At 41.1% G+C, this 21,256-nt stretch overlaps 1 protein-coding gene across 2 annotated transcripts in view; it reads right to left on the bottom strand.

The window, feature by feature from the left end:
- The window catches only part of LOC110954596 (C-terminal binding protein 1), a 39,987-nt gene extending 19,005 nt beyond the window's left edge, over positions 1 to 20,982 (bottom strand). Inside the window, exons 1-3 of one of the 2 annotated variants that reach the window (XM_051954624.1) lie at positions 20,926 to 20,982; positions 2,691 to 2,845; positions 281 to 425 (exon numbers count right to left, since the gene is read on the bottom strand). In XM_051954624.1, the coding sequence (XP_051810584.1) occupies positions 281 to 425; positions 2,691 to 2,845; positions 20,926 to 20,932 (307 nt within the window). In that variant the 5' untranslated portion in view covers positions 20,933 to 20,982. Of the gene's footprint in view, positions 1 to 280; positions 426 to 2,690; positions 2,846 to 12,541; positions 12,826 to 20,925 lie in introns of those variants that run through there. The other variant, XM_051954623.1, reaches the window with a different exon arrangement.
- Positions 20,983 to 21,256: the final 274 nt, after the last annotated feature.

The following is a 21,256-nucleotide window of genomic DNA, read 5'->3' as shown; positions in this document are numbered from 1 at the left end:
TGCCATGGAGATCTAACAGGTTAGAAGTCGAAACGAACTCAACAGACCTCGCTAACCTATTTGTCTCGCTTTGGAGTACACCCGTCTGCTTCAACTTTTGCAGAAACACAGTGCAGTAAAATTGGTGTAGGTCAGTTATTTCCATGAAATGATTAAATCTTTGCCGGTAATAAATGTGGTCTTAATGTCAACTCATAAACCGTTTAGCAGCGCAGAGTTGCTGGTACATATTTTTTCTTCCTGTGTGTTTATGTACGAGTGTGAGCTTGCATGTTAGTACCGAGTTCTCCTGCAGATTTAATGTCAATGTTGTCGTATCCGCTGCCGATGCGGACGATGATACGCAGAGCTTTAAACTTCTCCAGGTCTTCTCTCATCAGGGTGATGGTGTGGTACATCAGAGCCCCTACAGCTTCGTTCAGGACCTGGAAAGAAATTCCTTATATGAAAACACGAGTGCGTCTAAGTCCATTTGAGTGTATACGACACATACTGCGTGAACCCAGAGTAAATGTCAAGTAATCAGCATGTGTTTCTGCTGTTTTGTGCCAAGTTAAAGCTTTGCAGTAAGCGTCTGCAGCCACAGTTCACTGAGTTCACAGTTATAGGCTTTTTCATTATCTTGATTAAGGTCTTTTTTTCTAAAGGTGCTGTTATGCTGTCTTTCGGTCCTGTTTTGGAATCACTAAATTTCCTCAAAGTCAAATATTACAGTTTGCAGAGATTATCATATAGTACAGGTATATCTCTCTCTGTGTAAAGTGCTTTCACATAGCCGTCACCTTTTAATTGGCCCTCAGTTAATCGTCTGATCTTTTCCTAACGATGCCAGCCCTCTGCTTCATGTGCGTGAGAGAGCATGAAAATGACATGCGGTTCAATTACAGTAAAGAAGCCCTTTTAATTACACAATGAGGTGGCTGCTTACTAGAGAGCCAGAGAGAGAGCTGGAGAGAGATAGCGAGCGAGGGAGAGCCATCTGTTTCTCCCACACTGTGGCCTACTGAGCGCGCTCACTGAGAGAGTGCGCCTGGCAGACACCCAGAACAAGACGTAACCCTGCCAGACATACAAACCCATTTACAATCCATAGTGACTGTGGCAAGATCCAAGCCTGACCCACATTTTAAATTTGCTCTTTGTAGTCTTTTTGCTCTTCTTCAATTCTTTTTCTACATCTTTTTTTTTATTTCCGTGCCCCTTTGTGCATTTTTTTACAGCTAGTGTATAAGGTTTGCATATCGCCAGTGTTTCAATCTTTATTTCACTGCAGACTCTTTTTGCTGGAAATCTGCAGAGCTCATATTGAGTTCAGGCAATGCTGGTAGACATGGATTCTTAATTGCAAAATTGTCACACCCACTGCTATAATTGCAGTCGCTATAATTAAATAGGCTAAATTAGCTTTTTTTTATTGTGTTTTGCAATTAGATATTTTCAGTCAAAATCCAAATGAAGACAATTTTTTTTCCAATTCACTTGGTCATAATGATGGAAGAAAGAATGCAGTCTGAACATGGTATTAATTGTAATTATTCTAGATCAAACATGAAACATTCTTCGATATACAGTATTAAAACTAGTTGTGTCCATGTTAGTGTGCTCTCATTTGTACTGAAAGGTCTCAGTTGTATTATATACTATAGTCAGTTAAAGTGATATTTTATATAATTTTTGTAGGGTTTATATGAACAGCAAAACAATCAACATCATCTAGAAACAGCAGACTAACTTGGCTGTGTGTAGCTCTCAACAGTGCTTGTGTTGTGCTGTTTTTAAAAAAATCACAGTTAAAATGATTTATTAAACTGTAGATACTAGATTATGTGTATTTATCATTCATTTAGGCTAATAAGGATGGCAGGTACCAAGTGATTGGTTTAAAAGTAGGTACTATTTACTTTACTTAATATTTGTCGCATCCCAAATTTCTGACTGGATGTTTTAAAATCTAAAATGTACTTTCTTCTTGGTACCAACTCTTTTTCAGTTACTGAATCCAATCTTGTGTTGTGCATTTAAGTAGAGTACATTTGCAGTAATCAGCTGATTAATCCATTAGTATCTACAAATAGTGAAAAAAAAAAAAAAATCGGTTGATTGTTTTTGTCATTTTTTAAGCAAAATGACGCCTTATTGTGGTTCTGGACTGTTGACTGGACAAACAAATCAAACTGATTTATGTCACTTTGTGTCCCTGGGAAATTCAAATGAACATTTTCTGACATTTCATAGACAAAGACTAATTAGGAGATCAGTTAATGAAAGCAATAATTAGTTTCAGACTTAACATGGGGCTTGTTTGGATCTGGGATTGGCTAACACCAAACACCACCAGGCTGACTTGTCAGTTGGGGCAAACACATCCCGAAATACACCCCAAAGAGGTGAGTGGGAGATTTTTCTAACCGACAAATCAATATTTGTGTTATGTTCCTCTACATTCATTGCTTTTTAAAGAGTTTGACTGAAATATAATGTTATTACTGAACTATCCTTTGAAGAAACCACCTGTTTCTGCATTGGTTCTACATTTAAATGTATGGAGGTGACACAATTTTCTGGGCTCAACACTTGCGGTAAAGCATTTCTTCCAACTTCAAACTAGATATTTACACATTCACAAAAACAAGCATAATCTCAAGATATAACGACAGTATGACACTTGTGTACTACATTAAGTGTGTTACCTTCTCGTGGATCTCCTGTGTGGACTGAGCGTCACAGAAGGCCACGGTTGCTACATCTTTCAGGATGGGCATCTCTACAGTGCAGTCGCGCCCGTCCAGCAGCGCCACCAGGGGGCGTGGGTGCATGGGCCCGTTCATTATGGGTGGCCTGATGCCTAAAGACCGAAAAAAGAGGAACAAATTTGAGAAAAGTGGTCAGAAAACAGAAAGCAGATGGACAGAAAATAGTTTTCATTGTCAGAAGCAGTGTGGAATCAGCATCTCTTATTCGTGTGATGAAACACCCAAAAGAGGAAGGAAAAATTAGGACTCTTGTTTTAGAAGAAAGATCCCTTTTTTTTTTTAATGATCAGACCTTAAAATGTGCATTAATTTGCTTGATCACGTCCAGCAGGACTTAAACAAATCTATTCTTATCAGTTGCTGGCCACTTTTTATCACATATAATCTCAAGCTGAAAACATGCGGTTGCTCCCAGGCACACACGAGGCCCTGCTTCATCTGCATCCCATAATATTCCTGCTCTGGACTGATGCAGTTGCTATGGGAACTGTGGCGATATGGAGGGGGGAGAAAAAAAAAAGATTTTCCCGGAGCAGCTGTCTGTTTGCTGCAGAGCTAATTCCTGTTGTGTGAGGTCATGTTTCACAGCTGTTTTTCTCCTCATAACTTTAAAATATGTTATTGTTTCAGTTGAATTATCACTGACTTTTTGATTACATTCTCTGACTCTATGAAACAGGCAGTAATTAGGAAGATGGATGAGGCAGGTAGTGTGAGTAGGCTGGCAGAAAATAGAGAGTAATTTTTTTTAAAAAAAGAGAGATTTGCAATCGAAAAATTGCCCTCAAACGCTACTGTCTGTAGAAAAAAAAGACAGCCTGATAATGAGGAGTATCCTTTTGCATTTTATCCTGTTCACAGTATTTTAATTAAGCTGTCATATATTCATGGAGAATGTAAATGCTTGCCCCCACGGGCTGCTGAGAGGGACTCTTGGGAGCCTCTTGGAAGAAATGGAGCGATCCAGACCAGAAAGCAACTGAGCATGCAGCCTGAAGCTCTAGATTATATTTCACTTGTCATTTTGGAGTGTTTTTTGGTCAAAATTGAGTCCCTATTTTTAAATTTGGGTACATTATCCTTCTTGCCATACCTTTACACACGTTAGTTCATCAAATCTGTACGTATCCATATGTAGATTCGTCACGCCTGGTATGTTGTTTCTGTGAGACATTTATTACTATTATTACATCTTATTTTTCAGCTCTTGTTGTACTTTTTGTAATTCTTGTCCTGCTTCCTTCTGCATTCCTCATCTATATCCAGCTTCTGTAATGTGAATGTGATCTTATATGCCAGAAAATTGCATATGAAGACATGAAAGCGTCACTAAAATCAGTAGTGCATTCAGTAGACAGGTAGTTAATGAGTGCAGTTCGTGTGGGGTAGAGATGTGTGTCAAGCAGACAGACAGCCAGCCGCTGAAATCTGACTGAGCTCCTCCTGCAACCTTTCCACGGGATATTCTATGAAATCACCTATTCAGATTAAACCGTTGCCCTGAGACTGCTGCAAGGCTTTACAGGAGCCTAAGTGGCATTTAACTAGGCAGATGTGCCAGATGACCCGACCTGTGGGCTTTTGTTCAGGTTTGACAAGAACAGCAGTCGATGACGGCTGTGTTTATTAGTTTGCCTTGAATATTCGCTTCAACTGCAATCTTCCTGCATCTCTCAGCTTCTCTCGCCGCATCTGAAGGATTAATCATTCCACATCACTGGCTGCCATACTGACTGAGACCCACGATGACTTAGAGACAGTCAGATGTCGTTTTAGTGGAAGATCTCGGGCAGTGTTCTTTGACATCTTAAGCTTTGACAGCCTTCTAAAAACACAGCCGATGAAGTAAGTGCAGAGTTCTGCCTGTTTCTGCTGATGCCCACTCTACCCATCACTCATTCCTGACTTTTTCCCCCATCTGAGATGTGCAGGCTGACATTTCCAATAAGCAGCTTCCTCTGTCATTTCATTCAAAAATATTCCTGCTGAAACTTTACAGGCTCAGTTGGGATGCACAGTTGACCTTCCCCCCGTTCGAGCCTGTTTTCCATTTGCATGGGCTGACATTGTGAGAAAGAGGCAAAATCAATAAACCGGTCATTTGAAAATTCTGCATTCAAGGGTCTATACGATACTCTGAATGCCAAGGATCCTTGAGAACCATGCTTGTGGACAGAAGCTTGGCAGCTATGATCCCACAAATTAGTTTGGAAAATCTGAGAAAACTAGCACTTTCCTCTCAGCAGCTATCATTAAGAGGCCCTCAAGTGGAATAAATATAAGGAAAAGTCACTGCTGGACTCATCTTACACATCTTAATTGCCGATGTTTAATGCTTTACAGTCGTGTTTTTTTTTTTTTTTTAAATGGCACATTGCAATTTACAGATGTGCTTGCACTAGCTTCATCTACTGGATCTTTGTGTCAGTTAGCAGGTTTATCTTTGGATGTGAGAGAAAAAAAGTGTGAAAATGGTGTATGTACGATTTAGAATGATGGGAATGCAACGAGATTTTCATTTTGTGGTTGCATTCTGCTGTTTTTCCGCAATCAGTTTATTTCTTCCTGCATGACTGTTTCAATTGGAGATGCCACTGCTCTTTGATATGGAGTGACATCTAAGCCTGGCATTTAGCTTAGACGTTTTAATTACTCAAGCTCCGTCGGTTCTCTGATGTGACATATCGCATCACCTACATTTGGCTAGATGCTAGCCACTGTTTTTGTGCTTTTTATTCCTTCCATCTGCTCCACTGCAGCACCGCTCTGACAAGAAGGTGAGAACTGTGTTGTACTGGGCAGCTCCCAGGAGTGAGTAAGTGTATGAATATTATGAATAAGACGCAGGGGGACAGTAAAAGAAACATGCAGTAAATCTACTAGGACACTTTCTTATGTGAAATGCTGCTGCAGACAGTAAATTGGGCATCAGGCTTGAACTGCAGTCCCATTAGCTTTCTCTGGTTGTTGACTGAGACTGTGTGCATGCTTGGGGAAATAATATATGCAGCGATTACATGCATTTCAGGTTCATGTTTCAGTGTGCAACAGCGTTCAGGGTAGAGCTGTGATGGAAAATAAGCATTCAGAATCCACTTGGAGAGCGCAAATGAGTGTGCATAATACAGTGAAGCACGAATAATTGAAAGCACTTTTCAAATTTTGAGAATTTGAAAAAGGAGCATGTTTTTTTCCTCTTTCTGTTTGAAATAACAGTTATTTTTAAACTTGCATGCCCATATTTCCTCTTGAATGTCAGATTACACACAGATCCATTTTACTGTGGCCATAGTATTGGGATGTGCTTAACCACATGTTGGCTCAACAAGATTCGAGCTCACATTACAATCTTAGAAACTCATCTGAAAATACTTGCAGGAAGTGTTAAGTGCATGACAAAAATCCTGATTTCTTCCCAATTCTTGCTTACGGCATGTTGTGTTGCTGACAACTTGTCTCATTTAAATTGTGCTCTATGAAGATAAAAGCATTTCCTGGCTGCTCTCACTGACGAAAACAAAATTGAAGGGTAATAGATTGCACTTCTGCAGCACTCAGAAGCTCCACTGAAGCAAGTAACAACTTAGCTCAGTCCATCACTCAATTTCTGTATTGTCTCTTTATCTGCGTTGTCAGATTACGGCATGAAACCTGATCTGATGAAGCAGCCTCGCATCGCGGGAAGACCAATAAGGTGAAACTCAAATCCAGCTCACAATGCCTTATGTGGCCTATAAAACATTAGCTTTCCATAATAGGATTTGCCTGGAGGCCTCTGCATTTAAACATCAATATAAAAATCCATGATGCATAGCTGAGAAATTGAAATTCAACAACAGCAAAAAAGAGTCTTCAACGCTGCCTCCACGGTGCAGTTTTTTTTTCTTTTTTTGGCCGACACACGACTAATCTTTTACAAGATTTCATTTGAGTAGAAACACTTGGGAGCACAGTGTGATTCAAGTCGGGGGTGTGTAATTAAACAGACGCGATTTTCACTTCTTCACTTCGCTTCACAGATCTCGTCATTCTAGTCGGTCGTGCAGCCGAGTGGCGTTTTTTTTGGAAAGTGGCAGAGATTCCAGACATTTCTCCGGCTCACACTTGGTCGGACTGAGGGAGGAAATAGCTCTCATTCCAGCACCATGAATGACCTTGGGAGGACCGGCACTACTGACGGCTGAGTAGTACTATGTGATAAAAATGCTGCTCTATTCGCTGTCTCTCCCCCGCACACGCGCAAAACCACGGCGCTATACTGTAAATATTAATCCGCTCTCTCTTTGATTTCAACAGATACCCATTATTCCTTGGGTCTCTTTCATTAGATGTATTTTCTCGCTTTCCACTCGCATTAAACACTCATTAAATCCTTTATTATATTAAATAATTGCCCACTCTTTTCTCTCTCTCCACTCAAACTCTAAACCCTCATCTATTTCTTCTCTCTCATTATATTAAATACTGTCTCTCTCTACCCCCCATAGCCCTGGGGTTGGGTGACTGCTCCGAGCTCTCACTCTGCAAACAGGCCTCTCCACAGCCAACGGGGTCACAGCTTCAGCTCTGCTCGTGCTTTCCATCCAGCATTACTCTGCTGCAGCTGTACTGTAGTTTGGGATCTCTACAGGCATTTTGAGGCAATGCAGTAGAAATGTTTGCAAGCAATAAATATGAAAGTTTTGTTCATTGTTGGCTAAGACAAAAAAAACAGGAACCATCTGTACAGTAAGTAGGGGTTGCGTCAAATGACATCCCGGATATGAAAATTGCATCACTCGCAAATTTTTTTAACCAGACCAAACTGATGTTAATGTCGTCTGACTGACATTTAGAGATGGAAAAAAACCTTCTGCCAATGACTGCTGGGACTGCAGAGCGAGAGCCGGTGGGAAAGCCCTGCAGCCTGCCTGTATCCAGCTGTCATTGACCAGCCCACCAGAACAGCTGGATTTTTGTCCCCAAGGAAGGAGGCAGTGTTTTCAGGCTGTCAGTCAACAAAGACGGTGACAAAGATCAGCCATTTTCATGCGTTTCAAAACGTGCAGGTCACCGGGACTTCTGCCAGCCTCGATAGAGAGCGATCTGCTACAACAAGCTGGAAGGGTCTGGTATGAGCCACAGCAGCGTCAACACACGTTCTTAGAAGAACATTTCCAGAGCATTTGCGGGTTCACTTAAGTGTAATAAACTTGTGGAGCTGACATAATTAGGTGACTAATGAAGTCAGCTCAGCATTGATTAATCCACTTTTTTTCTGTTTTTGGATAAACTTTTGATAGACTTACTTAGTTCCAGCTTGACAGTTTTGAAAAATCAATTTTTATGTCAATGAAAATTCATATATTTGTATTTTTCAGTAATTGGACAAAACAAGACATCATCTTGGGTATAATTTTTCACATTTTTCTGACACTTCATGGATCAACTATGAGTGATGAAAACAGAGCTAAAATGATGATCTGTTCCTCAAGTTGTTACTTAATGCAGTAATTCAGGCTATTTGTTGCACAAATATCCAGAATTTCTTAATTGTGAAATACGAGGGTTTGGTACTTTTGTTATTGTCCATTGAAAATTTGGGGGTTTTGCACTCAGCCAGCCAAAACAAGACATCTTAAGAAATCACTGTTGGCTATTTTCTATTTTTCTGACCTCATTGTTCACCAAAGAATCGAGCAAACAATTATCTACAGCTTTCTCACCACTCACTTGCCAGTTTATAGCACATAGACCTTTCAGATTATATTCCGATCAAAGCAAGCACTCATTCTACTTCATTTGAGCCCATTCAAACGGCAGTTCAAAACATTTTCAGTTGTTGCCAAATATACCCACACAACTGGCAGCTGTTTTTGAACATTTTCTCCACTCTTTAATAAGGTCAGACGGCTTAGATTAAATCTCTTTTCAGTTCCTTTCCGTCTGAAATGAAAGTGAGCCCCGACAGATGACACGTTCACATTTCAGCTGCGCAGTTTGTGTTCGAGGGAGAGAAAGGGGAAGGGAAGAAAAGCGAGGAGAGCGTCGCTGTCTGCACCTGTGATTAGTCAGCCGCCTGCGACTGTAGGAACCCACCATCAAGCCACTGATTTATAACGTCGCCGGCTCTCGTGGCATGCAGCAACATGGCGTGGTTTAAAAGCCCCTATATCCTCCTCTTTCACCCCCTCAGTGTTGATCTCGCCATCCCTTCATCTATTGTTGCCTCACTTTCAGATCTCCGTCTCTCATTTCAGTCTCACTTCCCCAGGCTTTCTTTATCTCCCTTGCCATTTCCTTTTTTTTCTACCCCCCATCCCGTCCATCTCTTTTTCACATCATCGCTACATTTATGGGCTTTAGAACGCCTGAATATCCAGGTAGAAAGCATTCAGGGAGATTGACGCTCCTGCGCTCTTGTTTTCCTCCTTTCCTCTGTCTACCCACACTTCACTTCCCAGGGAGGAAAGAAGAGAAGACATCTCCCCACCACCACCGGTCTTCCCCCCTCTGTTTCATACACTCTGCCCCACCCAGATATACAGAAATACAGGTGCACACTCAGCACACCAATCCACGCTGGTTGACGTGACTAATATGCAGTGATATATGAGACATACAAGTGCTTACACCTAGAAATGATTGCCATGCAGGTTTCACACTCACACACAAGCTCTTCATTTGCAGGTACAGTGTCAGCGAGGCAGTACAGGTTTGTCAGCTTTTGTTTCCATTATAGAAGACACCAGCAGCAAAACAGATAAGGAGATACAAAAACAATCGGCTGCAGCTTGGTTATAGAAGTCAATTCAGAGTTTCCCAGCTACAATTGGGGCTGAGCAGCTGGTGTACACTTAAAGATTTCTAAATGTATAGACATAGAAGGCAAATGGAGAGTAGTTATGGTTTAACAGGACAATTTTCTGCCTTATTGTCAAAATACTGCATAGGTTAAGCTCAGTAGATCCATAAAGCTACACACCAGATGATTGCGGAAAAGAAATACAATACTGCAGCTTTTCCACAGGATTTGAAAGCATATAAATTCTGTTTGAAAAGACATATTCTCTTCATGGCTTTTCATTGTGAAATACATGTTTTTCTACCTGTAGGTGACATTCATGCTATGATTCATGTCACCACCGCACTCTACTGATTTGCAGGTTGTCGTACATATAAAACGGTTAAGAAGTACCAGCTGAAACAATACTCACACGACAGGAAGTACTACGTTTAAAAACAGGCTGTAACGGCTTTTTTTTTATGACCGCCAGCCTGTTTTATTGGATTAACTGTTAATATGCAGAGAGAGAGAGAGAGAGAGAGAAAAGTCACAATCACTTTGAAGTTTCAATTGGATTGGGGTCAGTTTGGGTACTCTGGAGTAAATGTGCACTCATAATGGATTATTAAAGCTATGAGGCATTTATTGTGTTTAGATTAAGGGTTCCCACACTGCAGTTCAGGGGCCCACAGGGGGTCTTTGAGAGGTTTCAAGGGTATTCCCTGGAAAAAAATATTAAATTGTATTTACTTGTTCCGGTTGTTAGACTTGGCATATCTGTCAATATGGCTTTGATGAAAACTGGAGGTGCTGAGTTTACTGGGGAATTTTAAAATGATGATCACAGAAGGAAACCGAGCATTTTAGTGAAGACATTAGACATAAATTTGATGTGCAGCTGAATCGACAATTCATCTGCAGGCTTTAAACAGACTCACCTGACTCTGTTGACATATAAATTAATCACAACAAAACATGGGGTCAGGTAATTAGTGCTTTGTATTAAGTCCTCATCGTTAAATTACACCCTACCTACTAAATGCTGTTTTGGGATGTGGCTTGGTAAACCTGTTAATTTCGTCTTACACCTGTCTAGTCTGCCATGCTTTTCAATCACATTTGGTAAAAAATAACCACCTGCTTATTGTCATATCTGACAGACTTTCAGTACTGGCTGATCGATCTCGCCCTTTTAGCTAAAGCCTTTTCTTATATGCATTATACATAATTGGCCAATGCTTTCAATGGCTGCTAATTCCACAGTCTTCTTGCTTTCTAAGTGCTAGAAATTATACCTGCCTCTTTGCAGTATAAAATTCAGCATATGTGTTTTTTTAATATATATATACAAATGTGTAAAGTATGCAGTGATAATAGAGTCACTGTTTAACATTCCATCTGGGATCTGTAGTGACTTGTAATCTAGTGGTACATTCAAGCATCATTGGGTTTCTCTAAGCTGATAACACGTCAACACTTGAGCAGGTTTTCTTGATTTTGTCCTTTGACATTATACAGTGTCTCCATTGAACCTCCTGATGGGAAACTGCCTGGAGCAATTAAGCACAATCAACGCGGCTCTTCACCTTGTAATTAGTCTTTAATACGTTTTCTATCAAATACACCAAACAAATTAGTCTTTGCATAATAAATGAGATTACAGTTTTAGTCTTTTATCCGGAAAATCTGGGGTTTTTTTTACACAGCGATGGAGAGATGACTGACATCTGTCTGCTGCTGATTCAGGCCTTCGTAATCAGATCAAACATGACCCCGCACACAGATCAGAGGACCTCAGCCTTCTGAAACGTGAATCAGTGCATCTATCAATCACCAGGAGCTGATTTTACAGCGGGCCGTCAAACGATCCTCGCCATGTGCCAAAAATAAACCCAACAACCAGATCAGTGTCACGATCGCTGACCGGCAGAGAATTGCGCACGAGCATCTTAAAAGGACGAACCCCTCCGAACCATAATTCACGGTCGTTATTCCCGTGACCTTGGAGTCTTGAGCTGCTCGGGCGGATATGGAGAAGATCTCTCCCAAAGTGAGGGGGGTAAAGAGAAAAGAAAGGGGGGGAAACAGAAAGATCAGAGCTGCAACTTTAATCTTTGATGTCATCAAGAGACACAGCCTGCAGCCTGTTGATGACATCACATGATACAACCCCTGGTTTCTTTTGGGGGGAAACGGCTCTACGAAACTACATTTACGTGACCACTGATAATCCAGCTGTGCGGTGGATGATCATTTACACTCACACCCTCCGTCTTCCTCCTCCTCTTGTTCCACACCCGACACCCCCTCTCCTCACCCATCCCTCCCCCTCTGTCTTATTCCCAGGAGCCCTACCTTTATCCCATTTTCTAGAACAGTCTCTTCCAGCCCCCATCACAAGGTGCACCCATCACCTGTGCGTGAATACGGCTGAGTGCATGCATGTTTATACTTGAATATGTGTGTCACTCCACTTCCATTTATATGTGTGTGTGTGTGTGTGTGTGTGTGTGTGTGTGTGTGTGTGTGTGTGTGTGTCTACGTGCATGTGAATTGTGTGTGTGCGCGTGCTTCGGTGAAGGCAACCGCTCTCCATAAAAGAATCACAATGAAAGGGAAATATGTGTCATGTCCTTGCTAGCCCTCGAAGGAGAGAGAGATCTATTTCTGTCGCCACAAATGGAGGTGTTCAAGCAGCCTTCAATAGCAGAGATTTGCCTCTTCACACACACACACACACACACACACACATAGACACACACATAGACAGCTTTGGAGAAAAGGCTAGCCGCTCTTGTGTGACGAGAGAGGCTGAGCGATACAAAAAAAGATAATAGAGTGAGAGAGAATTAAGAAGAGAAGGAGTAGGAGGGGACGGAAAAAGGGAGAGGAAGAGAGAGGAAGGGGGAGGGGAGAAGGAAGGCAGAATAATGTACACTGAGTTCACAAATATTGGCACACACACACACAAACACAGATAGACACGCAGTTCCCACATAAAAGCAGAGTGCTAGTTGTTTACCTAGAGGCATGCCTTTGTTGAGGAGATGAGAGCTTCCCATGGTGTGTTCCCCAGCCGGCCAGCACACAACACAAACCTACAGTCTTCACACAGCAGACATGAACAGGAATCCAGTCAGCATATGGCGGCTGTGGCCAGCTACCTCGCTTCCCTTAGTCCTTCTCCCAGCCCCTTAGTGACAAGCATACACATGTGCTCCCCCTCTTTTCTCTCCCTCTCTCTCTCTCTCTCTCTCTCTCTCTCTCTCTCTCTCTCTCTCTCTCTCCCCTCCCTTCCGTCCCCTTCGCTCGGCTGCTCTCTCTATCTGTCTTACCCCTCCCTCCTTCCCTCCCTGCTGTCTCTAGCTACCTCCCTCCCCTTACTTTCTCACTGTCTATTACAAAAAAATCTCCCTGTCAAGCCAAAAAAACAACAAAAAACATCATGCACACACAGAATGCAAGGACCGCTTCGTTTGTATGAGAGTGTCGGGGCAGGACAGTGTTAAAGAGATGGTGGGTGAACACAGAGTGAGTGTGTGCTGAGAGTGTGAGAAAGAAAGCAGGAATGGGGAGGAGCGAACGCCGGCCAAAATTCATCTTTTGTTTCCTGAAAGACTACAGGGGGGAAAAAAGAAGAGTTATGCAATTACAAGGCTGCAGCGAAAAGAGGAAAAACTGGTTCTTGGTAGTATTTGGAAAAGTGCACCGAAGTCAAAAACTTTATTGTAGTAGCGAACATGATGTTGTAACAGTTTGTGTTTTAACAAACAATGACAAAGCCAGATTTTTTTTTAAGTCCAAGAGCTTTGTTTGTTGAGATCATCCAGATGTGAATGAATTTAACTTAGTTGTGGGCATTTAAATTCATATTTAGGTACTAATTCATATTTTGATTTTAAACATTTCCAACTCTTACAGTTTTTTTTTCATTTTAAACATCCAGTTTTTACCACTAATGTCATGCATGAATACAGATGTACTTTTTTCACTTAAAATAAGTTGGTGAACCTCACCCATCAACATTTTGTTATTTAACATCTGCTTCTGATCATATTCTAGACTGATATAAATCTAACTTTGTAGCACTTTTTGATATTACAGTGAAAAGCACACAAAACCATTATTAATATTTATATTAGTTTTTTTGTTTGTTTTTCTTTTTGATCCTGATCTGATCCAAGTCATTTGATATTTAATACATGCTGACACCTGATTTTCCGAGATCATGCAGACTTCAGGCAGGCTAGTTGTAGTACCGGATTGCACCAACAGGTGGAGCCTCTTACTGTTTTATCCTGTTACAATTTCCTTGTTGGCAAAGACAGAGGTTTTTTTGCTAATAAGCTAGTAAAAGTCACTAGGCCTGTCAAAAAGAGCAATGAGCAAGTGTTGAATTCATACAGGATTAAGAGTCTCTGCATTCCAGTAGACCATCTGACGGCTATTTTCAAGATCTTTACTCACATTTCTGTGTGACAACAGATACAAACAAAAGACCGACCACATGTTTATGGTTTAAGCCAATATCAATCAGATAAAAATTGCTGTGATCGGCCCTGATTTTGTGATTGAACTTGAGACATTCTTAATGATTATTATTATTATTATTATTACAAGACAAGTGATAAAAACTGTTGCTGTTAATGCTCAATATAATTTGCGAAGTCTTTCAGTGTTTAAACAGATGAAAAAGAAATCCTTAGGTGCAAACATTCAAAACACTGTTCTGAGTACTTAATCTTTAAATACATTAAGTATTGTGTCTATAATATGTGAGCCATTATTTAAATCATAGCTTTTTTTTTTTTTTACATAATCTCACTAAAATTGCTGTGGTTGTGGCTTTTATGTTCATTTTCAACAGATATAATTTTCTCATTTCTAATCTCATTATGTTTTATAACTGTATAGTAAAGCATTCTGTTAACTGTAGAACATCAACATTGCAGTACTAACAGTAGAAGACAGGATGCTCTTATCTGGGATGTGTCATGTGCTTTATTGCTGTATTGCCATACAATAGTACTTTTGTTGTGGATGTAAATATCCAGTCAAACGAATGCGTCTTTAATCAGACAGTCTTTTTCCTGTGCTGTAGTATGCAATCTGTAATCATTTGCCTCTCAAACGTTCCATCTGTGCTTTCATCTGGTTAGAACCTAAATACCTGCTCGGGCTCTCTCTGTTGCTGCAGTGGGGAGGTTCTCTCATCTACACATGGCCACTTGATAATCACAGTGATATAAGCAGCCTCAGACACCCCCCCTAACTGCCAGGGCCTAACCTAGTTTAACAGCAATGATGGTTACATCACATCCTCACTATTGGTAAATGTCACAGACAGCCAGTGGGCGAGTTGTTCAAATTCAAAAAGAGGCAGAGGGTCAGGGAAACTGTTGTTTTCAACACTGATGGTGGGCTGACGCTGGACCTTTGTTGTATCTTAATCAGCCCTGCCTTTTCCCGCGTCATTCCTGTCATTCACTGCTGGCTCCTTTTCTGAACGGAATGAAAATAAGTACTGTGCACTGCTTTGTGTTTTTTTTTTCTTTTTTTACTTTACAGGTGAACACATCCAGACATAGGAACCATAGCTCGGGGCCTCTGCTCTTTCTGTGATTAAATAATCCAACTAGAATTTTTCAGCCACTCCTCTCCAATAAGTGGGTTTGTCACCATATCTTACCTCACTCACATTGGAGTCTGATTATGCTATAGTCAAAAGTGAGCAAGGGTACACACACACCACCAAAACCACTAACAGGTGAAGTGGAATGGTGCTCATCTCGTTACGGTGCTATGTTCTGCTAGGAAACCTTGGTATTCATGTGGATATCACTTTGACATGTGCCACCCACCAAAACGTTGTTGTGGACCAACCACACCCCTAGTAACTCCCTAACGGCAGCAGCCTCCCCCACAGGACAGTGTGCTCCACCATGCTGCAAAAACTGGTCAGGAAATGGCTCAAGAAACACAACAAGAGCCTGAGGTGTTTACCCATTTCCCAAATTCCCCAGCGCTCAATCCAATCAAGCATCTGTGGGATGTACTGGAACAAGCCCAATTTATGCAGGCCAAACAGCAACCCTTAGGGTGCAAAGGATTCGCTGACAAAGCACCAGTGTGAGACACCACAGAACACCCCAGAGATCTCGTGTCCATCCTCCAATGAGCTGTTTTGACGTCACAAGGTGGATGATATCAGGCAGGTGGTTTCAATGTCGGGACTGAATAATGAGAGAGTTTACATGTGGCATGTTTTGCCCTCCCAAATGTGAATTGGTGTATTAATTTAATGGTGTCATAGTGGGACAGGTAATGATATATATGCAGTCTAACAGTACAATTACGTACCATTTCTGACCAGTTGTCAGTATACTGTAAATTATAATTTAGGAAGCTCATTTGGCCCACCTTAATTGTGTTCACAAACAAGAACAAACCTGATCCCTGACACTATTTCTAGATGCATATATATAATGCCCAGCTAGCACTGAACAGTGGAAAAGTGTGACATTTTAGATCTGTATCTGAGCAGCAGTGGAATGGTGAAGTGGTAAAACCTTGAATGCTTGTTATCTAAAGCTTGACATGAAATCACCTTTTGAATTGCAGCTAAGAATGGCAGCTGCTGTGAATAGACCAGAAAGTCTCCCTGGCATTTATAGACTATATATAAAAAATGATCATATTTTCTGATTTGAAGAGTGAGGCTAATGTAGAAGTGACTTAGAGCTGCATTCCTTCTAATTACCATTAGGGGGCGGCTCCTCTTGGTTCCAAAAGGAAGTACAATTGTTTAGAAGCCTGACCCTATTTCTTACTTGATTCATTTCTTCATTAAATATTTTCCCAATGAGTTTATGGTCTCAATTGCTAATTTAATATGTACTTGAATGCAGCATGGGGTTTATTTTGGAAGTTTTGGTCCCGTTTAAGGTAAAATAAATGGTAATGCAGGGTATGGCTCATTTGAGATTGTCAAGTGACTACTGTATGGTCACTACCTTAAAAGTAGTCCACAAACTAATGAGTGATGTGACAGCAGCTGCAAAATCTTTTCTAGCTGTGTTTTAAAACATATTTTGTTCTTCTGTTTCTTACCTCAGCACTATGAACAGTCTAAATTTGTGTGTGATCATATTCAAGGCAAGGAAAAGTCTCTGGAGCATAAATTATGTTCGAATCACAACAGCTACTTTCATAATTTGTTAAGGGATTAGGAGATTTGTGAGAGGTAATGCACTGAGTTTTGCTCCACACTGAAGAAGATAACACTTGCTGTTTGAACAAGAAGCACTCAAGCATTGTAATGTGTTGCAGTAATAACCATGATCTGTTTAAAATAAGCCAGTTCAGTGGCTAAACTGATTAACTTCTTATATCACAATTATCTGTATGAACCTTCACTCATCACCACACCACACGTGAATACTGTTCAGCATCTTAAAGCATTACTTATAACAATACCAGTTGTGTGCTTCAGTTCTCAGACCAAATTCAAACTGACAAGCTAGGGTCAACTTTGTGAGAAGCTACAGATACATTTATCTTGTTGTCAAGGCCGATGGCAACTTCCCAGCAACTACCTCATACAAGCAAGAGACAAATATTCCCAGGGATGTAGGAGAAGCAGATTCGGTGCTTCTAAACAAGGACGGAGACAAGAGAAGACAGCACAGGGATACGATATCTGGACTGCTGGAGCTCCATAGGGAACAAGGGAAACGGGGTATAGAGTGATCGGAGGGAGGAAGAACAAGTGCTCCTTAGAATAAAGAAGCAAGTAATGATTGATCGACTATTTAAGGGCACTTAAGACGCAAAACGTTGAAACTGAAAGGGGAGAGGAGAGAGAAATGAAAAGCACAGGATTGGAAAATTTTAACACCCAAAATTGTGTTTATTTAATTTCACACTTGAGTCTTTCACGTGTTTGAACACAGTAGTGATATTCACAAGCGTTTTGTGTAAGGCTGGGTATTAAGCAGTCACACCCTTCCCTCTCCTTATCAATCCATACTCTCTGTTTCCTCCTCGTTTCTTTCTAATTTCTCTCCTGCTTCACTCCCTCTACCTCTCCTTACCCATCTGCCTTCATCTCCCCTCTGTCTGCCTCTCCCCTCCTTCTCCTCTCACCTCCTGCTCTCCTATCTGATCTGATCATCTCGCTTTCTGTTTTCTTTCCCTCTCGATCTCATTCACACTCCATCACCCCCACCCCACCTGCTACCCCACCTTCCCACCCACCCCATTCCCGCATCTCTTTCACTCTCTTTTTCCATCTCGGGCTTTCTCACCATACATCTCCACCCTCCCACTCCTTCTTTTTCTCTCTGTAGTCACTGCAGCGTGTCTAATGGTTCAGCTCCTTCTCAGCAGATCCACCACGCGGAGGCCAGGCGAGCAGCAGCCCGGGCTAACGCCTCCCCAACCGCTGGCCTTATCTAGACTGACAGCCAACTAGACCTAGAGCTATCGTGAACACACACTCCCACGAATAATTACCAGCATGCACGCCGGCACATGCACAAAGATACAAGCACATTACATGCACAGTCACCCAGGCAGTTGCGTGAAGAACGAATGTACCGACACAGATAGACGAAATGCAAAATAATGCTGCTGCACCCAAGCGTGTACACACATACAGAAAAAGCAAATGCGCGAGGCGCTGGAAGGTGTTCACACACAACTAAACGCACACGTACTGTAGCTACAGACACACACTACCCATCACAAGGGCAGCAAACATGCAGATGCAGGCACAGACAAACACACAAATTGGATTTATGGATACTGACAGTGAGCTGCGGAACAATGTGGATGGCTTTACAGAGGAGAGAGCAGATACTGCAGAAAACTAGCAATCTAATCTACTGTAAGCGGAGGTGGGTACCGCAGGCATGAAGAATCTAACGTGTGGAGCAGATAGAGGTGAGGGAGGGAGGAAGGAAGATAGAATAGGAGGAACCAACAGGAGGGATGGAGAGAGAGGATCAGATTGCTGGAAAAGAAATGAGAAAGGAGAGAGGAAGGTGGATGATGAAAGGATATATGAAGTATACAAAGGAAAGTTAATATCAATGACAGATGTTGAGAATTGGCCACCTACATTGTGACTACCCCTCTTTCTTGCCTTGCTTTCAAAGAATAAAGGCAAAAAATTGAAAGACCTTAGTAAAATGCAACAGTGCAAGATCTGATAAGTTTTTATTTTATGTCTGTGGTCAAGATGAGTAAATCACAGCCAGGAGAGATTGACATCACCCACATCAATAGAAAAGAAGCTAATCTAAAACCTTTAAAGGTGCTATATGTGATGTCGCTAGTGTTCCAGTATCTCAGACCAAAACAAACTGTTGTGTTTTCCACTCCGCTATACTTCCTTCACTTTCATTTACTGCCAGAAAAGATCCTGTACATGAGAGTCAACAAAAAATAATCCAGTCAGAACCATTAGCCCACGCTAGCGTTGTAAAACACATTGAATGGACGTATGTTCAGTTACCTGCCTTTCATGAGCTCCACTTCAGGTGTATCTGTTTCCACATGTTCAGACCAACTGGTGCACAGATTGTTTCAGCGCGTAGACAAACCGGAATAGACCAATATGTGGAAACAGACACACGTGGACTAGAGCTGAACAGACACAAGTTCAGAAGGAAAAGCAAAAGCAAAAGAAGAGCCACAAAATACCAGTTATAAATTATACTATAAGAGGTAAATACATGCAATCAAAAAAAAAAATACTTGAGCAACTGAATGCTCTGGCATGCACTTTCCCTTTTACATTGCAGTGTGGAAAGTCACTCTGAATGTGTTTATACACTTGGAGAGAAACTCAGGTGTATTAATATGCAAATGTGGCCAAATTGGCTATGAAAACAGAACAGCAAAGCTCAAAGGGAGTGTAGCCATTATTACTCCACTATATCTTTACATTGCAGATAGTTGTTTAATGTTAAATGTAGTGATAAAATCCTGCATAGTCTACCTTTAAACATACTATCAACGATGATTCAGGGGTCGGATTTATGTCGAGTGTTTTTTACTTCAACAGAATTACATGATTTCCCTGAAACAAAGAAAGATTTATATTACTAGTAAAGGTCCAAATAATATTTCCTATCCATTGCTAGTCTATGAAGTGGTGGGAAATGCCCATCTGTTATATTTCTAGTGCAATAAAAGCAAAGAAATGTCCCACCACAACCCAGGAATATATTAAACAACCTTGATTTGACTTTATGGGTGTTTCCCTTTCCTGTAAGCTGTTTTTTTGTGCAGACAAAAGGGCTGCAAACTTGCAAAGCAAAGCCTAACGTCTTTGCTAAAGGGAGTGGTTTTCTTTGACAGAAAACTCTGCCTTTCCAGCTTAAAAAGCCGAGTTTGAAATCTAGACTTTTCTTCTGTTACATGTCTATGCCACCATTTAAACACTTTTACATAATGCCTGCCTCGCGACTTATTTGTCCGTTCTGTGTCTGTTTTGACCATTAAAGCATTGTATAGCGGTTTAGAAGAGCAAAGAAAAAAATGCAATTACGAACCTGTGAATGTGCATATTATGGGCTTTTTTTAATCGACAGCCATCGTGTTTCTTTTGATTAATTAATCACCTGTTTCATACCTAATATATAAAGTTTCAGAAAGCTGCAAGGAAGAATCACTGCATGTAATATGAATCTTAGATGAACTAAACTTTTGACAGCATCTAATCATCATACATAATGAACTACCTATAAGTGTAGTCATCAAAAGGTACCGAGCTCCATTCTAAAGCCTTTTAAATGCGCAGTCGACAAAGTCTGTAAAATGAGAAATGTCAACAATAACTTTTCAGATCCGTCACACAAATTATAGCCCATTGCTGTTGTTTTTATGAAATCACTGTGAATTTAGAAAAGGGCACAAAAAAGCTCCTTCACAACACAATTTCCACAAAAAGGAAATTTTCCATCTTGCATTTTTCATGAAATTGTTACTTAAAAAACATTGATGATCACAATTAAAGACTAATCACTTGTTTTTTTTGATGAATTTCAGCAACATGCCAACCCCCTCTGGGCAAAATCTGTCTTTAAAGAAGCAGTGATATCCATTTCTCTGGAAATTTCTTCACGAATAAACAAAAATCCTTCTGTGGCACACAAATCAAAATAAACATTTTCATATATTCATACAGTCACACACAAGCAAGCTCTCATACTGTAACTACACGCACACACAGAGTTTTTTCTCCCTTATTTGGCTTGGCACAGAGTTATCTCCTCAGAACCTAAACACAGCACAAAGCCAAGCTGTAAGCGCAGCCGCTGCTATCACATAAACCCACACATTCACACGCAAATTACACACAGGAAGTACTCGATACAGGGCCAAAAATACATCACAAACCTTGCATCACCTTCCTCTCTGTGTGTCCACTGCTCCACTTTGTTCCAAAGCTGGGTAGGGGCGTGGGGGGTGTGGCATGCAGCAGATAATGGGCCAATTGTGAGTGATTACAGTTAGTGCCAGCCAATCAGCACAGCCTGGCACTGGCCCGCAGCCAATAGCAATATGTTCACTGCAGCTGGGGGGAGGGCGCTCGCACTCACACAGGAAAAGAAATGTGGCCATGATATGAAACTGTGTAGGAGAGATTTAGTTGGTGTAGTTGTGGATTGGGAGCTGTGTTAAAAAACATCTCGTATGATTAAAGTATGGAAAAAATAAGATGCTCCAT

This window comes from Acanthochromis polyacanthus, chromosome 10 (assembly GCF_021347895.1).
Source record: "Acanthochromis polyacanthus isolate Apoly-LR-REF ecotype Palm Island chromosome 10, KAUST_Apoly_ChrSc, whole genome shotgun sequence".
NCBI classification, from domain to species: domain Eukaryota; kingdom Metazoa; phylum Chordata; class Actinopteri; family Pomacentridae; genus Acanthochromis; species Acanthochromis polyacanthus.
The sequence above is the reverse complement of the archived record's forward strand: the minus strand, read 5'-3'. Positions and strand labels throughout refer to the sequence as shown.